Genomic DNA, 22,630 nt, shown 5'->3' on the forward strand with positions numbered 1-22,630 from the left:
CTCCGGCATTAACCACATTCCACAGCGCCGCAGCGCAGCCCGTCTCCCTCCGCGCATTCCTTCTGCACAAACGAGTCCCGCTCCCGTCGCTTCGCGCGATCGTTTCCCGTCCGTCCCCGCGCCCCACAGCTCCGAGGCTCTTCGCAGTCCCCACGGGGGGGTTTTCACGAGACCCGAATTGGCAGAAAACTAGTTTTCGAGAACAGTCGCGGGAAATCAAAGAGTGTAAATTCCTCCGCGCAGCGCGCCATTGACTGTGAAGACCTTTCAACTTCACAAAAACTGAGATTGACAAACGGTCTCTTGTGTGGAAACTTTGTCACGACGCGCGCATCGCCGCGATTCGACGGGCGGGGATCGTGTATCGTGACGAAATGACGGTAAAGGACTGAGCGAACGGAACGGGCAACGATGGCTCGCCCGAGGCGGCATTTTTCGCGTTTGATTTGCGTGTAAAATGCAGTTTGTGTTATAGTCGTCTCGCGCACCCGTTCGGCGTCCCTCAACTTACCTCGCAGTCCCGCCGCTCGACATGGATGAATACGACGAGGATCCGGGGCGCAGGGCGAGCAAACTGATGGAGAATCTTTCCATATTTGACGTTTACCAGGACGGGATGTACGGGGAGCCGAACCCAGACGCGGATTTCAAGTCCGGCGCGTTAACGTTACCGGAGCAGAAAAGTAAGCGAATGAATGGCAGCTCCCCTCACGCGCCCGGGAACAAAGTCTACGGCGCGGCTCCGGTGCGCGCCGTCAACGGGAACCGACCCTCAGTGCCTTTGGATTTCTGTTCTCCGCAAAGGGAAGCGCTTTATCCCGCTCCCGATGCGTATTGCACCAAATCCGAAGTTGCCTTGCCGTGTTACAGCGGCGCGTCGGACCGGCTCAGGAGATACACGCACGCGGATGCGCAGGGACACAGATACAGCACCGGCTGCGCGTACGACGGGCTCGTGCTGGGCAAGCAGGTGACCGTTTCGGGCGTGAGGAGCAACAGCGTGTGCATGGGCAACCCCGACGGCAGGTACACGGCCACGAGTCCCCGGTCCAGTTTGGCCTCGTCGCACTCGTCTCAAGATCAGAGCAAGCACACCAGCCCTCGGTCCAGCATCAGCAGCCCTCGGTCCAGCCTCGTGTCACCCGGCCAAGAGAAGTACTGCGAGGGCAACAGTGTCGTCAGCCCTCGGTCCAGCTACGCGAGCACGGCCAGTGACACCAGTAAACATTCCAGTCCCAGAACCAGCCTCAACAGCTACGATTACGGGAGCAAACCGAGCAGCAACCGAACCAGCGGCATCAGCATGGGCTACGACCAACGACACGTCAGCCCCAGGTCCAGCACGGCCAGCCAGTATTCCAGCACCACCAGCCCGCGGTCCAGCTACTCGGACTCGCGCTTCACGCCCGCGGGTAACCACGACCCGGAGGTCGCCGCCATGCACTGCGTGTCGGTGTCCAGCCCCCGGTCCAGCATCTGCAGTCAGGACGGGGGCGCGCGCCCCGCCGGTGCGGCCAACTGCGTGGTGAGCCCCCGGTCGAGCATATCCAGCCACAGCTCCAGGAGTTCGCGGAGCTCTCGGGGATCCATGAGTGCGTATCCCGAGCTCCAGCTGCCGTCGCCGCGGTCATCCATGCTGGCGCCCGGCTTACCGGAGGACGCGCTGCTGCAGGACTTCGCGGAGCCGAACGGCCCTCATAACAACCGCGTCCACCTCCAAACTTTCCCCGTGCTGGAAGAGCCGCTGCAGAACTCGGACGTGAGCGTGCAGTTCGGTTACGGGAAAGCGCCGGGGCAGCGCTTCAAGTTGCCTTACCAGGTCACTCCATCCCGGGACAGCGGCCCCAGTCAGGCGGAGCGGCACCTGGAGGCCCTCACCTTGGAGCTGGAGAAAGAGCTCGAGATGCACATGAAGAAGGAGTATTTCGGTAAGATGTTCACGACTTCATCTTTTGGTCAAATACAAGTGGCTGTGGTGAAATATTAACAGTGTTGTGCAATGTTCACCTTGGAGAGTTTGATGCGCACCGGCAGTTCTGTCATTTTATAAACACATCAGTGATCATTACAGTTTTCCAATAGTTTTTATGAATTAAAACACATCTTTTGACGGAAACACCTCTTACCAACCTCAACACAGAGGAACCTTTGTGTTGGACTCATTACAGTATCATTAGGGTGTGTGGGAAACAGGTGAACGTCGTGTTTTGTGAATAAACCAGTGTTCTTTCCGAACAAGCGCTCGATTGAGCTTTCTATTTTAATGCAATAATGTTTGTTTAGCTGGTAAGCAGGACCACAACCATAAAATATATTACGTTCAAAACGTCTTGTGTAATGCTCAGAAATAACAATGAATTGTATTGTATCTGTCTAGAGATGCACGAGTGTAATAGAAAGTCTGCATATTTGGGCATCTTAGTAATCAAGGAGTTGTGGTTGGCACTGTGCATTCTTTTTGATCCGGTTGAATCATCTCGGTTTAATCCAGCCAGAGTTTGTTCTTTACCCCAAGGCACCGCACAAAAGAAGCTGTTTTCAAGAACCTGGTTCATTTCACAAGCATGCTCCAACAAATAAGACTAATGACAGTAAATATTGAGTCATTTGTCATATTTTTATTTCCTTTTTTTTGCACAGAGATTGCTTTTTCGTGGCTTTTTCAAGTTTCTTTGTAATCAACTTTGTCTTGAATGTTTTCCTTATAAGTATTTAGGGAACAAATAGCAATTCCTCACGGTTCTATCTGCATTCTGAGCGGTTTTGCGATAAGCTTCAAAGTTTTGGCATTCCATTTGACTTGGTAGAAAAAAGTCCCGAAATGTAAAATCACATCATAACAAGTATGTGTGAATAACACAAACAAAAATGTCAGAACCTTAAAATTCCAACGTCATGAATTGTCATTAAATTGTATACGTACAGTAATGTATTCGGCTTCGGTGTTTAAGGAGAAACAATTGAGATTTCCCACGACTTCCTTAATGAAAGCTTCTGGCATCATTTTAATAAGTTGTTTATTTGCTTCAAATTGTTTTGGGAAAACAAAGTTTCCCATGTTCAAGTATGCAAGTTGGCTCACGGTGCCAAATGACAACGAACTTTGGCTGATCAGAGCGGTAACTGGGTGATTTGGCCCGTTTAGCATCGTTACCAGCTGATTGCTGATTGGCTTTGGTCACACTGGGCAGCAGCAGTGGGCCAATCACGACAAAGGCTGCCGGTATCGCTCCTGGCACTGCCCAAAAAGGACATTGTGGTCAGCGAGCAGACAAATACAGTTTTAGCTGCTTGTTTTTGGCCCGGACCTGGATGGAAAAAGCAAGTCTTTAGAGAGTACATACTTTGTCTCCCAGTTTGAGCGCCGTTTCCTGCCAGTGTCCTACCAAGTCCCAAACATCAACAAGTTCTATAGATGCATGTGAGTGTTGTTTTTTACTGGGGAAACACTAATTTGTGATTGGCTGTTCTAGTGTATGCGGAGCGAGGTGAAATACTAATTGTGACATTTCCTCTCTATACTGACTTTTACAATGAAGAGTTATTTGTAAGTGGTTATACCCTGGACAAAACATACGACACAGTGTGTGGTTGTCAGGGTGTTGCTATAAAGTCGCTTGGGCTACACTGGAAAACAAAATGCCGTAAAAAAAATACAAGTACAGTTTCCTTTATTTTACGGACATTTCCGTTAAAATGTAATTTAATGGCGTGCAAAATACAGGTAAAAGGTTACAGTTAATATATCAGTATATTAATAAAACAGTGTAGCTGGATCCTGTTGAAAAATAGATGATGTTTTAAGAAATTTCTCAGCGGTTTTGTGTTCGTAGTTGACCATTAAACTGTGTATGTGTCCTACGGTGTGACAAGATTTCTTAGGAAAAAACCCTAATAATAAGTGAAATTCTCTCTTATGCTATTATAGATTGTACTTATTAATATTAATAATATAAAAAAAAATATTATTAGCAACTTGTTTTCTACACATATGGTATATTTTGGTATATTTGTCAACTACCCTCATGCAATGGAAGGCAATTGGGGTTCAGTGTTGTTTCAAAATATTACTTTTGTGTTCTACAGAGGAATAAAATGTTATACAGGTTTGAAATGACATGAGGGTGAATAAATGTAAAAATCACACCTTTCCTTAACAGACGTGATCATGTTGGACTGTCATTCCCCTCTCTAGGTCTCTTAACATTGGCGAATGAGTTGACGTGGCAAAGATTAGGGATGCACCGATATGTACATTTTGTCCCATAACCAATAATTCTTGAACATTGGAAGCCAAGGTCTGATTCAAAGAATGTGCTTTTGTTCCTATCATTTACACATTCATAAATATCTACATACCACATCAACAATGTTTTGCTAATATCAGTAAGTGAATGATCACGTCAAAAATTTGAATACTGGATTTGAACTGTGAGCACCGTGCAGCTGAAGTGGTTCAACCAAAGGAAATTATTCTAAATGTTTCGATTATAATATATCGGCCTAAATGTTATTATCGGCCTATACCGATAACATTAAAACTGACAGTTTATCGCCCGATACAACCGATAATTGATCGCGCATCCCTAGAGTTGGCTTTGTTTAAATCACCGATCCAAAATATAAGCAATAATAATAATGACATATAAAGATCACGTAGGGCAAAAGGTCTATCACATTGTCTTATTTATCTCCGTAGCAATAGTGGTTTGTATGTCTGCATTAGTGGGAGGAAGTCTGGAGAGATGGAGGTATGTGTATGTTTGTGCCTCCGAGGAGCAGGTGATGTGTGTTTTTACTGCACACTGAACCCTCTTTAGTCTGCCACAGCGCACAGACTCCGTTACCATGACAACACCTCCCTTAAAATTGATCTCGTTGGGCATTTGTGATGCGTTTCTCTGCACCCCTAAAGGATAAGTTCACGCAATAGTTAAAACAATGATCTTATAGCCACCGTCCTGTTGTTCTAAAAGCAAATGACTTGTTGTTCTGTAGATGTTGGAAGTAAAAGTAAATTACATTAATTCATATAACTCGTGTCCTATATTGAAAGTGTTTGGAAGCCAGTCGTACAATGCAAAATGTACGAAGCCATGTTCCTTTCTAACATAACTTCACACACGGTTTAGTATGTTCCTATTTGTGCCAACTAATTTTTGAAGTCATGTGTGTGTCTGTGCGAGAGAGTATTAGCATTAGTTAGGAGTTTTACTGAAGCACCCGTCGGCGGGGCAGTGCCAGACTTTGGCAAACACTTTGTGTCTCTTCAGCTAGACACAGCTGCTGGGGGTCGACACTGATCACCTGCTTTGAATAACAATGATCTTAGACCGCACATGTGCACACAAACACGCCCGCAGAAACGCCCTCAAAACACAAAAACTCTCCGCTTTAAGCGGTCCGCTTAAACATTGCAAATGTTCGAGTTTCTCATGGAAATCTGTTTCAGGATATCGGGACATTTTCTGGCACCGTTTTTGCCTCCTTGTGCACTGAAACAGCTGACCTCTGACCTCTCTGTATACACACAGACACTTGGGACTCAGGGTCTGGTTTTAAAATAAACACCGAATGAGACTTTCCTTACTGGACATGTAAATATCGACCACAAGAAATTAAATTAAGACAGCTTGACCCTTGACCTTATGCTTAACAATTTTTTTCATCTTTGCTGTACACCCCCAGCTTGTCTATTTTCTTGGTGCTGCTTTAGAGCAAAATGTTTCTACGTATTAGAGTTCATGTGACCCGTCTTGCATATGGTGATCGAAACTAGGATTTTTTTTCAACTGGGCCAGAAGATTTTTTGCAGAGCAACAGCATGCACCGTTGATTAAGCATGATTTGAACACCACAGCTCTGAAATCACACCCCCATAAACCGATAGTGATGTCAAAATATCACTGTACGATAATACTTCGGTATAAAGTCTGTGATACGGTATTTATTGCCGTATTTAACACGGCAAATGATGAGTTGGAGACATTCAGTAAACATCCTCTTTTCTTTATCCTCTAATCATAACTGTTGAGATATGAGATGAGTAGGTTCTCTATGTTTGGCCTAGAAGACCACGATAATATCGAGACAATTTTGCTATTGCAATTATAAGATATCGATAATAATGTTACATCCCCTAGTGACAGATTCGGTTCAAGACAATAATGCAGTAATTGACGTATAATTCAGGCATGAATAATGGAGTGCTGTAAATGCTGAGCACACGGCCTGTGTGTACTGAAAAATCTGATTTGGAACCGTTGTGGTTGTGTGTGTACAGTTCTTTGTCCATTTCTGGAGAAAGCTGACCGTGATCCTAACACAACGAGAGAACAATGAGAAGGTGGTGTAATCTTTGACTTTGTGTAAAACAAAGAAACGTGCTTTATTTGATGTGAAACAGATTGAGTGAGCTGTTATCAGCAGAGAGGAGAGGAGGTACCGTCCTGTACCAGGTGAGGGGAGTGTGGCTGAAAGACGTGTCCTGTTATACTATACTTTTAAGTATTTCAAATAAATCACATTCAGGATACAAACATGATCGAGGTTACATGGGCAAACAGCGCATTCACTTACTTTGGTATTGTCATAAATTAACCCTTGAATAGAAAGGTCTGTTTTTCAGGGCCTGAAGCCTTTCTATGGGACCCTCTTTTTATGCATTTTTTTATGTTTTTCTTTGAGATAATACAGATTTCTGTCCCCCATATTCTCCACTGTAGCACAACACCGTAATGAAATCATAGATTCAACATCTTAGATGTTTTTTTAATTGATTCAGTAAAACAGTTACTACCATGAGGTATGTAAGCACTCTTTGTTAATGTAAAGCAAAAACTGCAATACAGAATTGTAAAGGGACACTTTAAACCAAAAATACAAATTCTGTCATCATTAACATCATTCTGTCAAATATTTGGAAGAATGCTTTTTGGAAGGACACCATTGACTACCATAAGAGGAAAATGTATATTTTTCTTTAAACACCAAAGAAGATATTTGGAAGCATGTAGGACAGCAAAACGTTCTGGGGCACTTTTGACTACCATTGTAATTTTCCAACTGTTGGTGGTCAATAGGGTCCACAAACATTCTCCCAAATATCTTTCTCTGTGTTCATCAGAACAAAGAAATGTATACAGATGTGGAACAACTAGAGAATGGGTAATTCACTACAGATTTTTCATTTTTTGTGTGAACTGTCCATTTAATTGCAGTAGCAATGAGAAAAAGTAGGAAACGGTTTTAATTCAATTTCATAATGAAAAACTGCAAAGTGCTGCAAAGTTGTGTCCCTAATTTGATTAATTTAATTACGTGTTGAAATGTATATTGTGAGAGTCGTGTTTGTAGTGTGTTTTCAGATGACAGGTATGCTTTGGATTGGTTGCTTTTACAGTCATGTGCCTCTATTAAGACGAAGAAAGACTCAATGAGTCTTTCAGGATTAACTACCTACTTAACAATTTAAATCAGACTCATCACCAAATTATAGCACATCTGTCTCATTTATAATCTGATATCTAGAGATCCATCTGTCATGTACAGGTCTATTCGCAGCCTGCATCTTTATGCGTGTTATCATAATCTTTCTTTATAGATATTGTTAGGTTATACAGAGAATTAAATCTCTTGATTTCTTCAGAGGATTATATTTTAAACAGTATTGTTTACCGGAGGATTTCTAGGGCACTATTCTCTTTTCAAACTTCAAAAAAATATTTCTCTTAAAAAATGTTTGTAAGAGGACTAGGCTCACTCTCATTTTGGACAATCTATGTCAGGCCCTTTACTGGTAACCAGGGATGTGTGTTTTAGTCTATTTAAGAACCCCTTATCTCATTACTTTTGACATGTCCAGCCTCTTCTCTAGGTTCTTGATGTGGATAATAGTCGTGTATATAGGAAGAGGTTGTTGATACGACCCATACTTACAGAGATAGAGTCACGTCTCCCAAAAATAGGGCACGCATTGGGACTTTCACAAACAAGATTAAATCTAGAAGTTCTGAATGCAGCTACACGAAATTTCCACAATGATCCTACAATTATCTTGATGGGTTAACCATTAAGTCTCCAAAAGCTTAACTGATGGGAACGAGAGATGTCTCTGTTTAGCTTGTGCATGTTTTTCTTTAATCAGTAATGGCGCATTTCTTCCCCGTCTTATCAAACGGCTGGTTTGTGGTTTGGAATCCGTCATAATTTCCCAGAAACGTTGTATAGAGTTATCAGAGTAATTGATGGAGATCTCTGTCAGAGATCTTGGGAAGATGCGTCTGGTTCGACAGAGGGTTGTTGATGTTGTGTCTCGTGGGCGAGATGACCTCAGTATGACCATGTCTAGGTATTGACCGTGGCCCCAGTGTGGAATGTGACCCCATCTTGTGCTTGAGAGCTCGGGACAAAATTACAGCTGCTGACTCGCTCTCCCGTGATGCCGAGCGCTTGCTGTCCAACTAAACTCATGAATTCACTGCGTATGCATTGCTAAAGTAAAGAAAAAAAGTTGAATCCATTGTTGTCTAACAATAGTGTCTTTTTTGCAATTACGTCCTTTTGTTTTTTATTAATTTACTGTATGTTTACAGAAGTTTATTTTAGTTATATTCTTTTGTTATTTCTACATAAAGATCTGGTAACACACTGAGATTTCTGCCAATCTCATCTAAATCTTGAGTACCTATATAGTATTGCATGCGTCGTATCTTCGAAGAGTATTTAGTTTGATCGAATTTATAAAAGAGAGATACCGCCATATGATTATTTCCGTTTTTTTACATTATGCACGTACGCAGCGATTGCCAGGAAAAAACAAGCAGTGTGACCGCTCCATCTATCAGTTTCAAACCACCTCCAAATCCAGCGTGATTTCCACCATTTATATAACATCCATCACTGAAATGCCATAAACAAACAGACACACACACATAAACTTCACTATTGCAACAGTAAAAAGCTGCAGCTGAAGGCCCAGTGCAGACAATCTTGATTGCATGCGGTTCTCGCTCGTCGGCTGGCGCATGGGCGGGCTCTTTATTTCGCCTTGCCGTGCTTTTCCGGGTGAATTTCCCAATCAAAGGACGTCATACATCCAACTCGTTTTTCAACAAGTTGACCATGTTAAGCATGAGAAGCCAGCACGTTTAACAGTGTAAAGAAGTCAGAATGCATGACATTGCATTTAATGCCTTAAATACTTTCAGGCATCAACTTTATCACTTTATATTTGCACTTTATCACCTTTATAATAGACTGTTCCATTGGACATGTGCGCACCTGACCTTAACTTCCGGTTTGTGTTTGGCTAGCGCCTAATAATGTGACTATTTATATTTAATTGAATTTATGTTCATATTAATCTGTATGATTATTTAACTGATTTATTTTGTTGTTTGTTCATTATATAAGAGACATTTGTTGAATGGGTCCTGTAGTTTGGTCACATTTAAACAAACCATGGTACATTGACATCTAGTGATTGAGCTTGGTATCGTAGTCTATATTAAAAACACGTTTAGCCAAGTAACGGTTCTTCTCGCTTTTCCTTATTTTTCAGAAATAATCTAGAGGAACTCTTTTGTTTGTGAATGTGTACCGGAAGTTCAGCGCAGTCCACGACGCTTGTTTATGATGTCACTTTGAAACCGTCTATTTTATAAGATTGTGGTTATATCACAATAACCCCTCTTCCATCCTCATCACAAAGTGTAATTTGTTTCAATTGTTTTAATATTATTATTTTATTTTTAGTCCGAACAGCTCACAGTGATCTTGTTTACAGCAGTATATCCAGTAGCACTTGTAAACCTGTTTTGAGACCTGCCACTGACTGATCAGTAAACACAACTCCACATGTGAACTATGGTGTCTTTAGCTGACGTGTGATTTTTGTGTGTTCCCTTCAGGTATCTGTATAAAGTGTGCTAAAGGTGTTTATGGTGCGAGTCAAGCGTGTCAGGCGATGGGGAATCTGTATCATACAAACTGCTTCACCTGCTGCTCATGCGGTGAGTACACACACACACACACACACACACACACACAGAGAATGATTCTGTACTGCTCTGTTTGTCTGAAGTTTATTATAGCACACGTCTAGATTCACATACACGCAAACACACACTAGATTCAGGGAGAAAGACTGTTCACACATAAAACTCACTTAACAGCATTAAAGTTTCCCTTTTTCAGTTCTCTGTCTGTTTATTTATCTGCATGAAAGTTATTATGTGTGTATTTGTGTGTATGCATGCCGCAGGGCTGCTCTGTCACCTGACTCGTCCAGCATTCTCCTGTTTCGTCTGTAAAGCCGGAGAGAAATCACAGCAGTACAGTCCAGCACAACAGCTGTCTTCATTGGCTCGTCCCCTCCGCACAGATACTGTTTCCTCACGCTTTACAACCAGCGCAGATAATTTACACGTAATGCTAGCTGTGTGCCGCGCACATATTGTTCACCTAAAGAATGAGGGCCGGTAGAGCGGATGTGTGGCGCTGGGGAGGAACAGGAAGCTTCTTTTAAAGCCATAATGAGTTCTTGGAAGTTCGCAGGGATTCGAAGCGTGACGTTTGAATGTTTGTTTGTAGATGTTTGGATTATGGTGGTGAATAAGATGCTAGACTTCATTATAATCAAGGGCTGCTGTTAAGTTTTAAAAAAGACACAACATGCATCATGTGTAGGTTGAGATATTATAGAACAAGCGGTAGAAAGTTAGTTCATTCAAGCATATCATGTTTTCAAGATTTTTTGTGAGTTAACTGAGCAGGTGTGGCCGCTGTTACTAAACTCAATTTAACCCTAAAATGCTTTATGCATGTAGAGTTGTAGAGATACTTTAGAAATGAAAGACACATCGCGTGGATTATTTCTTTTATTAGAGTTTGTTGATTGAAAACCAAAAGGTACGCGTGACATCACGCATATATAAAGTACAGGACTGAATTTAGCCAACTTCTTGGACACATTTTTGTGCTGTTATTTCAGACGGAACCACCTCATGTTCAAAAGACGTTCAGATGTCGTTTTGATTTGCTGTGTTTTTGGTGTTCTCTTCGGTTTTTATTAACAAACTGAATTGTGATTTGTCTTTTTTGTCTGTTTGACCATCATTTACACAATGGCTTTCTTTCTATGATTGAACATTTACACCCTTTTCTTTTGTGTTAGAGATGAGAGAGTGAGAATCAACTCCTTCAGTTTTCTTTCACTGTTTTTCTAGTGGCATAAACCGTAAACACACACACACACACACAAGCGTTATGCAGACGGGATTATATACCTAAAAGACGTTGAGGGATTATCATCAGAGGATTTCTGTGATTGTATGTCATGAATCTGACAGGATTGTGTAGTTTAAGGTGAGATCATCTATTGTCTGGGTGACGGTCATGTGCTCTTGTGTGTTTCACAAAACCTTTTGAACTCAGATTCTTTTGAAGTAATTGTAACCATCATGTCAAACCAAATCACTTAATTGAATAAGATTTAATGAATTCGACATTTATGTTCAGATTAAACTATGCATTTAACTTTATATATTAAAATTTAATGTGTAAGATTTGTTTTGTTCGATTCGTTCCGCTACCAAGCTGCAAGAGCTCTGGTCATACCGTTGTAATTGTATGGATGAACGGAGAGAGAGAGAGATACAGGAACATCTAAATAAGACCAGCAGGTCTGCACAAGCTCTGAACCGCAGACCAAAAATCCCCTTTTAAGAGTAACACACACACACACATCTAAAGTCTGGACATGATATGAATTCCCAAACATGTACATACACCCTTTCAATGACTCATCACTTGAAGTATCCCATCATGCACTGGGGCAAACCCACCTGCAGATGATAAAGACCTGCTTGTTCTCTGTGTGTGGACAGGAGGAGGAATGAATGCGTGTGTGCGTTTTCTCACAGCATCAGGGCAATGTAAAAAAACATACAAAACACTTTGCCTTTGTTCATTCAAAGCACAAATCTGATGTTTTGAAGTCTGATCTTTAAAAAAATCTGGCACCAAACTATTAGGCTATTTTGACAGTACAGTCTGCATCTAGTACATCCGTTTCCATAGTAATAAAGGACACATTATCTGCATCTTATCTATCTGTATATTTTAAATGATGTATGTTTATGTATAAGTGCTTTATCTACTTACATATTTCTGACTCGTCACTTTTCATTCTTTCAGCAAACCTTATGAGTTGTGTTCTAATGATAAAGTGTGATATTGCTTTAAATGTGATGTGGGAGTGTGTTACTGAGGGTGTGTGTGTGTGAAGATTGTTAAAAATGTGATATTTTGCCTTTTTCCAGTAGGACAACAGTCATTTCCTGTTTGGAAGAGTGTTTCCTGGAATCAAGCTCTCCATTCTTTGTTAGATTATTTTTTACGGAAGTTTATAAGATGAGCATGTTTGATTTATGTATAGGACTGCTGCCATGATGTTTTGTGTTTACACAATGGGATTTAGAGGTCATTTACACAATAAACTGTTTTCAACTAAAAACTAAAATGGGTGTAAATCCACCGGCCTAGCATGCATGATACAGCGTTTTTACTTGTTTTCCCGGATCCGTGTAAATGCAGATCGATTTTGGAAACGCTGTCGTGTGCTGATACGACGTTTAGTTTTTGTAAAGTTTCACGTACACATGACAGCTTTATCAGAACGGTCTGCATCTACACGGATCCAGGAAAACCGATAAAAACGCTGTAGTGTGCACGCCAGGCCAATGGATGGGCGATGTTGTGTGTAAATAAACAGGACGTGCCTTGGCACATACACATGCACGTATAAGCCAAAAGTGCTTTTTAATACCGCTGGTCACCGTTTATGCAAATCGTGTGTATCCGCTGGTCTATTTGGTGGAGCAAAAAAAAACCGGCGGTGTTTTAAAAAACTTTCACTTTGAGACCCGTTTCCAAATGTTTGTGGTTTCAGTTGAAATGGTCTCTAAATGTTGTTTGGTTATCAACGTTCTTCAAGATATCTTTTGTGTTATCTTTTTGTGCAGTAGAAAGCTGAATCGAATTAAAATGTTTCGCTGCACCGTCCCTTTAAGTTCAACCTGTTGATATCTACCTTGTTTTTATAGATGTGAATGTAAATAGTCTTCTCAGACTTCATAAGGTCCAGAGATGGTTGAAGATGCTTGGCATCTGAGACCCCCTAATGGGAAATATGTATTCTGAAATGTGAAATTAAAATGAAAGATTAATTGACCACTCACACACAGAACAGAGCAGAAGGTTATCAGAAGGTTTCGCTGGTGACACCACACCAGGTCCGGTTTTGGTTCAGGTTTGCCACGAATATTCTGATTTTGCAAGAGAGAGTTAGTTGACTGTGGCCTTTGACAATGTAGCTTTATCCTCCCCCCTCTCTCTCTTTTTTCCTGTCTCTCTCTCTCTCTCTTTAGCTTGGTGTTGGTGATGGGGGGGGTGCAGTGGGACCAGCCGGTGACCTCAGGCCACAGGAATGTCCCAGTTTGCTCAGACTTCTCTCTTTTTGTGTTGGGTTCTGTTCCCTCCCCAGACATTTGTCAGCTCCGCAGATCTCTCTGATCTCCGCTTCATCTCTTGTGTTTACACACGGGTTCAAACGCGCTCGTTCACGTCTCTTTAAAAACCACCTTTGATTTCTGCTGTTCTTTCCTGAAACCTCCCGAGAAACGACTTCATTTGTACCTGAAAATCGCAGGTCTTTGTGAGGCCTGTGTTCATGCATATTTGGTGCCGCGCTTGCTCTGGTAGTTGTTGTCGGGGTATTGCTACATCATGTGGTTGCCTGGTTGTTGCACGCTAGCCCAAGTGAAAACATCACGCTGACGTTTTGCCCTCTAGAGAGACGAACACGGCAAACAACAACGTCAGGGGTTTGTGCAAATCATTAACACTAACTAACAGTCTCTACTAATTAGAAATCTTCCCTCACGTCTGCGCGTGAATCACGCTTGAACACTGAATCGAGTCGAGCGCTGTCGGCCGCTGGCTGTGTGAATGTGGCAAGTGCATAAATTCTGGGATGGTGAAAAGAAGCGAGATGGGTTCCCTGAACGCCGTAAATTCACAGACCGTTCTGTAGGACAAGCAAAGGAGACGATTAGACTGATTTATGAACTCTGTGTGTGTGAGAGAGAGAAAGAGACAGACGGAGGGACGTTTATTCTTTCTCTGTGTGTGTGTGTGTGTCTAGTAAAGAGAATTGTGTCTGTGAGTTTGGAACCTGATGATCGGCCAATGTTTGCCGTTTTTAGGTGATGTTTCAGAGGAGATCACTTGAAAACGAATGTGGAGGATGTTTTTATTTGCTTGACGTTAAAAGCTGCACTAACACATTGAAACTCCCGTCTTTCTACTTTATACAGTACTTTTGTAGTATTATACACTTACTGATGAGTTCATGCAAATCCTGTAATGTATGATAATAGTCCATTTGGCAAATGTTTTACAGGTGAAGAGATTACAGTAAAGGATCTTTTATTTGAATGATTATATACAGGACCAAATTGTTTTTTTCATAAAGCTCTCGCTTCGAGTGGGAACATTCCACATCTGACTGTGTATATATCACAGTTTATTATAGGACTCGTTGGAATGCTTGATTCTGATTGGCCAGTCGCGACATTTACAGGTTCGTTATTCTCAGATAACAACCGCTCAAAACCAATAACACACGGTAAACTGGATACAGCAAATCATTTTGACAGATTTTTGGACAAATTAAATATAGATGTCTTTTAATAACACATATGACATTATATTTACAAATGATTGAACCAAACTGCCTTTTCGTGACATCTGAACATCATTTCTTACCTTAAGACCGAAAGTAAACTGCTTTCCCTCGCAGAAGGTCTGCATTCGGTTAAAATGATCTAATACAATATTTCAAAATCACATTTCATGTCCAGTTTTTATCTCATGTGGCAAGTAGCCGTGTAATAAAACGGGATAATGTACAAGCAGCCGGCATTTATCACGCAATAAGCCCCTTCGGTGTTATACAAGACCCTGACCACACTGTGATCACGGCTTATTTCTGCCATAACAGTGTGCCTTACTCAACACCTTCTGTGTCAAACAGAACAGAAACCGAGAGATTTTAAATAGACCTTGTGTGACTTGTTCTCAGAAACGCTCACTTACAGCATCCTGAAAACCTGTAAACATGATGTTTGCTTCCTGAACCGACACACATCTGACAGCTGAAACCAGCAAAACGTTACACAATCCATCTGACCATGTTTTTCAAATGCTTCTTACATTGATCTCTAAATTTTTTGGAAATATAGGGCAGTACCGTAAGTCATTTCTGTGTTTGTTAGGCTGATGAATCTAAAGTATTGCTTTACATTTGTAATAATGGGTCAGGTTGGGTTCAGGCTGTTGTAAACATCATTCATTTACCGTTTGTAAGGTGTTTGTGTGTTTTGTCACTAATGAACGCCGCCTGTGACTCAATACACAGCTGTTCAACAGCAAACACGAAACATATTTCAGACTTTTAATTATTTGATGTTTCCAATAAAAATGTTTGTTTTGAAAGCAGCTTATGTTTATGTTCAGTGTGCGTTATAACAGCATTTGATGTTTTCTCATCAGGACGGAGACTGCGAGGGAAGGCTTTCTATAACGTGAACGGAAAGGTTTACTGTGAAGAAGACTTCCTAGTGAGTATGACTTCAGCTCAAACCCGTTCACATCATGTCAGATTGACGGTAAACTATGACTTTATGAAAGGTCTGTCTTCACTCCCTGATGGTATAGTGAACCACAGTGACCACGGCTTCATCAGTTTCAGGGGTTAAGTGTCATCACACGCGATTTTCTGTTTGATATGTCCTCTATTGCAGCCGATGTTACCCAATGCGCCGCCTTTGCGTCTTCGATGTTTCTCAAAAGCAGAGAGAAAAACGGACAGGCCTAAATTTGGCTTTTATATGTTGCCATAGAAACAAATCATTTTTGTCGAAGCAATAAAATAACATAGTGAAAGTAACCATGACACATTGTGAATGCAGCATCGATCCATGACAGTCACGTTTGATTCTGCAGAAGCCATATATCAGTCCTGTCAGAAGAAAATCATTTGATGATTCTCTTTCATGTCTCATGTTTCATTCAGATGTTTCTCCCCAAATTGTAAAACAAATGAGAGTGTAATAGTTGAAACACATGAACAGTCTGGAGGTGTGAATGAATGTAGATTGTCGATGTGAATAATCTGGATGTGATGAGAAATGTTTGAGTTCACACTGAGATCTTCAGTAATATTGACTTTAGATTGCAGACGAGAGAAATCTGAGCTCAGTCTGACACACTGTTGACGTCTCTTCTCAAACTCTCATGACAGACACGTTTGTGACTCTCATGAGAAACATCCAAGACACACATGAGACCAAAGCAAAAGTTTCCATTTGCTCTCCATTTAGTTGTCTTGATGTGAAGAGAAAAGAGAAAGAACTGAGATATTAAAGAGATCTCTTTCCTCCCAAGTTTCCGGATGGGAGGGGGAGGGATTGGTCATTGTTTTGGTCATTACTGGATGGTTGGATTGATTGATGTTTTAAGACTCTTGGGAGAACAGATGCCTTCCACCCACTTCCTCAATTCACTCCACCGTATCACACACACAGCCAATATCTTGTAATGCTAACATTGATGCTAATTGCCCCATACAGAACATTTTTTGGAAATTAAAATTAGACTTTTATTTTGAATAAAATCTCCCGCCGCCCAAACATACACAACTGATCCTGTGTCTGTTGACGTGACTGACTGGAGAACACATGAGCGCCTCAGACACTGGGGGTCTGGCAGATGGTGTATCTAAAGAGGTCGGGTGGGGGTTTCCTAGTATTGATCAGCCCCTCCCAACCCACCTGCTGGCCCACTCAACCCTTTAACACAAACACACACGCTTACACACACTGTTGAATAGAATCTAGCAGCGAGCGGTGATGTCATCAGTGGGGAATGGACCCCGGGCCGGAGCGCCCGTGTCGTTAAAATCTGGAACCTACAATAGAATCCTCTGCGTCTCATTTACATGTGCATGTTTGAGTACATCCCCACACTAATGCATGTGCTCCAAACACCCGTCACCCTGGTAACCAGGTCAAAAACCCTTTTTCCAGGACAGATGGTTCCCGTCGGGTGGCTCTGTATTTAAGACGCCCGCAACCTGTCCATTGTTTGGGACCTCTGCTGTGTTTTTTGCATATGGTTGAAGTTCTTAATGTCAGATGCGTTGAATCTGATAATCTCTTTGGGAACCCTGGAGGAAGATGGGATTAAATAAATGAAATCTGATTCCCGAAGCGTTCATCAAGATCAACACAAAGAGACATTCATTCGATGCGTTAGTGATTGATGGAGGTTCTTGCAATGACGTATTTGCAATGAAGTTTCAATGCTGCACAACTTGTCTCATACTCTGATCTTCTCTTCTCCAGTATTCTGGGTTCCAGCAGACGGCAGAAAAATGTTTTGTGTGCGGTCACCTCATCATGGAGATGGTGAGAATCTCAAGCGTCACTGTTACTATTGCTCTTGCCTACAGTTAATGATTTATAAAAACTCTAGCTCTAGTTTCAAGAGATCCAAACTGTTTCAATGTACATTCTGTACTGACTTCTTGTGTGTGTTGTAGATCCTTCAGGCTCTGGGTAAGTCCTATCACCCGGGTTGTTTCCGCTGTGTGGTGTGTAAGGAGGGTCTGGATGGCGTCCCGTTCACTGTGGATGTGGAGAATAACATCTACTGTGTGAAAGACTATCACACGTGAGTATCCTGACTACTTTTGTGATCATCTTTACACCTGCGTGATTGTCATTGTTTTTATTTCTCTTTATCTTCACAGGGTTTTCGCTCCAAAATGTGCCTCCTGTAACCAGCCCATTCTCCCAGCACAGGTACGAGGGTCTGAATATTTCAATACAGTGATGGTATATTAAATACATACACATTAGACTGATGTTGTACATGCTTTAGGAATTTCATTAACATAAAAAAAACATTCAATCAGTAACTTTTAATCAAAGCTGTAACGCGTCACAGGAGACCTGGCCCTCCCGTCTGAGTCTCTCGAGGTTTCTTCTCCATTTATTCATCATTGGAGTTTTGGTTCCTCGCCACCGGGCCTTGTTGGCTTGCTCGCCGGGAGACTGCTGATATTAGATTAGCTATGTTATAAAAATTGCTTTATTAGAATGGTCGTACTCTTTCTATACCCTGTACTGTATACTACCTTTTTGTTTTGTTTTCTTCCTGTAAATGCTACATGGTAAAAAGCGCAATATAAATAAAATGGAGTCGAATTGAATTAGAATGGTGTCACACACTGAGATTGAGTAACTGTGTGTGTGTTTTCAGGGTTCAGAGGAAACCATACGGGTGGTGTCCATGGATAAGGATTATCACGTTGAATGCTATCACTGTGAGGTAATTCACACTCTTTAATAAACCAGCAGATTAACTCTGGAACGCAAGTCGCTCAACGTCATGTTCACACTCCAGGATACGATCAGACGTAAATGAGATGTTTTTGTGGGTATTAGCTCATGGTTGAGGAATAGACATGCAGTTATATTGTTAATCATTGACTCGTGAGTCGTGACATTACACTGCAGGTCATCCAACCGAACTTCTGCTATTTTCAGCGACAAATATTCACAGATTCTCAAAGAGACAAATTTATCTTCTAGTTTCTCCAGTTTTTTCTATTTATGGTGAAATATCAAATATACGTCAACGAACATGTTAAAATGTATTTCCAGTAATTGTAAATAAATTTTAATCTGCATGTTCTGATCATCACTGAGGTCTTTTGTAAACGTGTGTCATTTTTCCAGGATTGTGGTCTGCAGTTGAATGATGAAGAGGGGCATCGCTGTTACCCGCTGGAGGGGCATCTGCTGTGTCACAGATGCCACCTGCACCGGTTAAAGAGCCCTCTATCTGCCCATCCACCCCCGAGTTACCCTCTCCACGTCACTGAACTGTGAACACACGCAAGGAGAGTTTATGACATCACCCGTTTCACCACTGAGAGCGAGAGAGAGAGGAAATCATGTTTGTCCGGCCCCTAAACATCGAACGGAGAAATCCGCTCTGCCTCTTGAACTCTTTCGTGTTGTTTGGTTCATTTGTCTGTTGTATTTAATTTTCATGCCTTTTTCTCTTGAGCGTGACTCAAGGGGTTTGATTCTGCTCATAGAACAGATCAGAGATCACGGAACCTGAACACACCGAACTCAAAACAACAGCACTGAACACATGAACCAGACTTCTTGTGCCTTCATCAAAAACCCTTTTAATCACTGCCTTTCAGATGCATTCAGGTGTGTGTGAGAGAGAGAGAGAATAATAATTCACCCAAAAGACATTATTTACGCACCCGCACATTGTTGGAGGAGGGTGAGACATTTCTAAAAGAACAGATATGAAACATAGCAACTGGCAGCAAAACGTCAGCGCTGCACCTAGATGAACTATATTATCAAACACTTTACATTCAGTGTGGTGAGGAATCTGTTTGGCCAGAGTCAGAGAGGTTTTTACAATCTGCTGTCTGTGAAGAGCGCTGAGGCGTCAGGTGCCTTCCTGCCTTAATGCTTCTGTGTCTCAGGAGACTCTTAATGGACCGAAGAGGTGGCTACAGGGGTCAGAGTTCAAGCCTGGATGTGCAATGACCTTCTGTTTGTCCAACAGTCAGTTTGTCGTTGTGTGAGACATGGTGTTTTAACCTGGTGTGATGTGAGTTATTGGTTGGGCTGCTGGATTATGACACCGATCACAATCGTGATTCATTTGGCCAATATTGAGATCCCGATTATTTAACACGATTACTCATTAACCTTTAAAACATCATAGAAAATAAACTTTCAACTCTGAATTGAACTGAAAACGAAATGTAAAGAAATATCACTGCTGAACCACAGTAAAGGAGAGGTGTGCGCTGTGGATTTATACTACAAGAAAAGAGAGGATCCTTGCTAAATGGAATCCGGCACAATAGTCGTTTACCTCCATTATATTGTTTTTGTAATTGATGAAGACCAACACTGACGACTACCATTTATTTCCCATGAATTGCACAGCCCTAGTTATTGGTAAAATCTCAATGGCTCACCCGGGTCATTGAACACCTGGAAATATACAAGACATGTGACCTGCCGCATCACACCTGGTTACGACACAGTGTGTCTGTGAGAGAGAGTCTGTGTGTGTTGATGTACACCAGTGGCAGGACCATTGTGTGTGTTTGTGTGTTGTGTTTTGAGGACTCTCTCTCTCACGGACCAGTGTGTGTGTTTGCTCATACGTGTCATATGTACAGTGGCTTAAAAAGATATGGACTGTTGTGACGACAAGTCTAAGTCTAAATGTTATTGCATTAAATAATTGTCGAATTTAAAAGAAATGCAAAGATATCAAAACATATTATTTTAAAGGCTCAGACCAAGTGAAGTGAGCCGGTGACTTTAGTCCGCAGCAGACACATGGAAATCTTTCATGTTATTTCGATTAATTGTGTGTGTCACGTCTGGTGTTGACACGCTGGAATGCAATAACATTCAGACATGTTTTCGAATGCGAGTCAAATGTTCAGATACTTTTTCAGGCTACTGTACACCGTTCTGTTACTCACAAACAAAGTAAAACTACTGAAGCGCGGACACAAACAGGCTGATTTTTGTTTGAATCGACTGAATATCTGCAAAGCAGATTGAACTGGTTTTAAAGATGTTACTGCTGACTGATCACTGTACCGCAAGCACATCGTGTTTTTAGAGAAGAAACGTGTCACGTGAAGAGCAGATGATTTAGCTCAAGGAATATGTTCCAGGTTAAACTGTATGAAGAGCACCAGTGTGATGACAGATGATGCGTCGAGTGTTTTCTGTCTCCGATCATTCCCTGAAGTGTGCGTCACGTTTAAAGTGTGTAATATGTTGTCATCATTCACTTTTAAAGCATACTACTATTGCATAGCACATGCTAGAGATCCTGTAAATAAACCGTTTAGAATGTATCCGAGATTCCAATGAACGCTAGCTTCTCTTCTGTTAGTTGCTAAGAAAAATGCACATCTTACGTTCAGATGCATCACACTTTTTTTATCATACGATGTTTTGATTTCCTAGATATTTCATAAAGAAAGAAAAGGAAAAGTAGATTTATTTATCTAAACGTGAAAAGTTTAAAATTATTTAATGTATGAACAGTCGGGACGTATCATTTAACCGTAGATTTATGTAATCTGCTTTTTCAATAAAGTGGTTTTTGTAGTTAACTGTTGGTCTCGTGTGTAATATCTTCACTAGAGTGTCTCTCCGCATGTGTCCACCCTTTCAACTCATTGAATTAAATGTATGATTAGTTTATTTCATTTTCTTATCACTGTCCCTGTCTTGCATGAACTCTTTTTTTTTTAAGAGATCTTTGAGTTTGTGAAGTCCTGTTGGGAAAATAACATCGTAACACTGACGTTTCTCGGTCACGTGTAGCTTTTTTCAGTCAGAATGTCTTCTTGTGATGTGTTGTGTGTTTACTCCGCAGTGATATCAGCACACATCAGCGTGTACACTAAACACAAGTCTGCACGCAAACGCTGCCCATCGTGAGATATACACAGAGATCTGAGAGCCCGACCGATAGACAATTTGAGAAACAACTGTTGGGGAGAACAGTAATGTGTCTGTGACGTGATGTTCTGTTACTGAACTGTATAAATCTAATTTAATTATAAGTTGACTTAAGTTATTGTACTAAAGTTAAGGGTTTAATCCTTGAGGATTTAAAGGCTGGATGACATTTTGTTTAAACCTCCATTGGTTTTATTCCAGGTTTACACAAATGGTACCTTATGCAAAACATGGACTATATATATAAAACTCTTAGTGGTTTTAATGTAATATTAAAGTATATTTGTATTTAATATTTGAAGAGTTTGGCTCAAAAATGATATAACAAATTTTTTATTGGCAGTCCAATTCATACCGATCAAACTCCATTTGGTTTGTTTTGATTTAAGCCATAATAACTCAAAAAGAATATAACATTTTGGAACCAAACTCTTTATTTTAAGGGATAAGCCTTATATGAATAATATAGATATGACATTAATACAAAAGTAACATTTTCTTTAGATCTTTGGATGTTTTCTTTGTTAATTGTTACAGTACTGTTCACTTTTAATCTAGGAAATAATTAATCGCATTTTCACAAAAACATTTTATGATTTATGTTTGTCTGCCCAAATCTGCTTCGTTGATGCTGGGTTGCTGTGTGTGGTTGCTAGGGCATTTCTATGCGGTTGCTATGGATGTTCTGGATATTCATCAAGGTCGGAGTAGTTCACCCTGAAGTCTCTCTGATCCTCTTTTCTGTATATATACACCTTGTATTCTTCCCTATGTACGGATGTATATATTATCACTATCATGTTGGTCATGGTTACAACACAAACAACGTGTGACCAGTTATGTGCTGAAGATTAATACAGTTCCATATATCAATTACAAAATAGCTACAAATGAAGGTGGTTAATGATGAGCCGATAAACAAAAAAAATGTCTGTCAATTCATTAACACAGGCAAAAATGAATGCTCA

General features: G+C 41.1%; 2 protein-coding genes across 2 annotated transcripts in view; one reads left to right on the forward strand and one right to left on the reverse strand.

The window, feature by feature from the left end:
- nedd4a (NEDD4 E3 ubiquitin protein ligase a) overlaps positions 1 to 754 on the reverse strand; it is a 37,090-nt gene extending 36,336 nt beyond the window's left edge. The window contains exon 1 of the mRNA XM_079465587.1: positions 512 to 754. The gene's annotated coding sequence lies outside the window, so the exon portion shown is untranslated. The remainder of the gene's footprint in view (positions 1 to 511) is intronic.
- On the forward strand, positions 287 to 21,308 carry wtip (WT1 interacting protein). The gene is made up of 8 exons (XM_079465589.1): positions 287 to 1,928; positions 9,912 to 10,013; positions 15,616 to 15,683; positions 17,469 to 17,531; positions 17,666 to 17,796; positions 17,876 to 17,927; positions 18,388 to 18,456; positions 18,867 to 21,308. The coding sequence occupies exons 1-8, from the start codon at positions 533 to 535 to the stop codon at positions 19,017 to 19,019; spliced, it is 2,034 nt and encodes a 677-aa protein (XP_079321715.1). The 5' UTR covers positions 287 to 532; the 3' UTR covers positions 19,020 to 21,308.
- Positions 21,309 to 22,630: the final 1,322 nt, after the last annotated feature.

The sequence above is a fragment of the Barbatula barbatula genome (assembly GCF_947034865.1).
Source record: "Barbatula barbatula genome assembly, chromosome: 10".
Taxonomy (NCBI): domain Eukaryota; kingdom Metazoa; phylum Chordata; class Actinopteri; order Cypriniformes; family Nemacheilidae; genus Barbatula; species Barbatula barbatula.

Bases quoted from the DNA above. Each gene is read 5' to 3' on its own strand.
- wtip (XM_079465589.1), top strand. From the start codon at position 533: ATGGATGAATACGACGAGGATCCGGGGCGCAGGGCGAGCAAACTGATG. The intron at 17,797-17,875 runs GTGAGTATCCTG...TTATCTTCACAG, and splicing joins TGTGTGAAAGACTATCACAC to GGTTTTCGCTCCAAAATGTG. The intron at 18,457-18,866 runs GTAATTCACACT...TCATTTTTCCAG, and splicing joins TTGAATGCTATCACTGTGAG to GATTGTGGTCTGCAGTTGAA.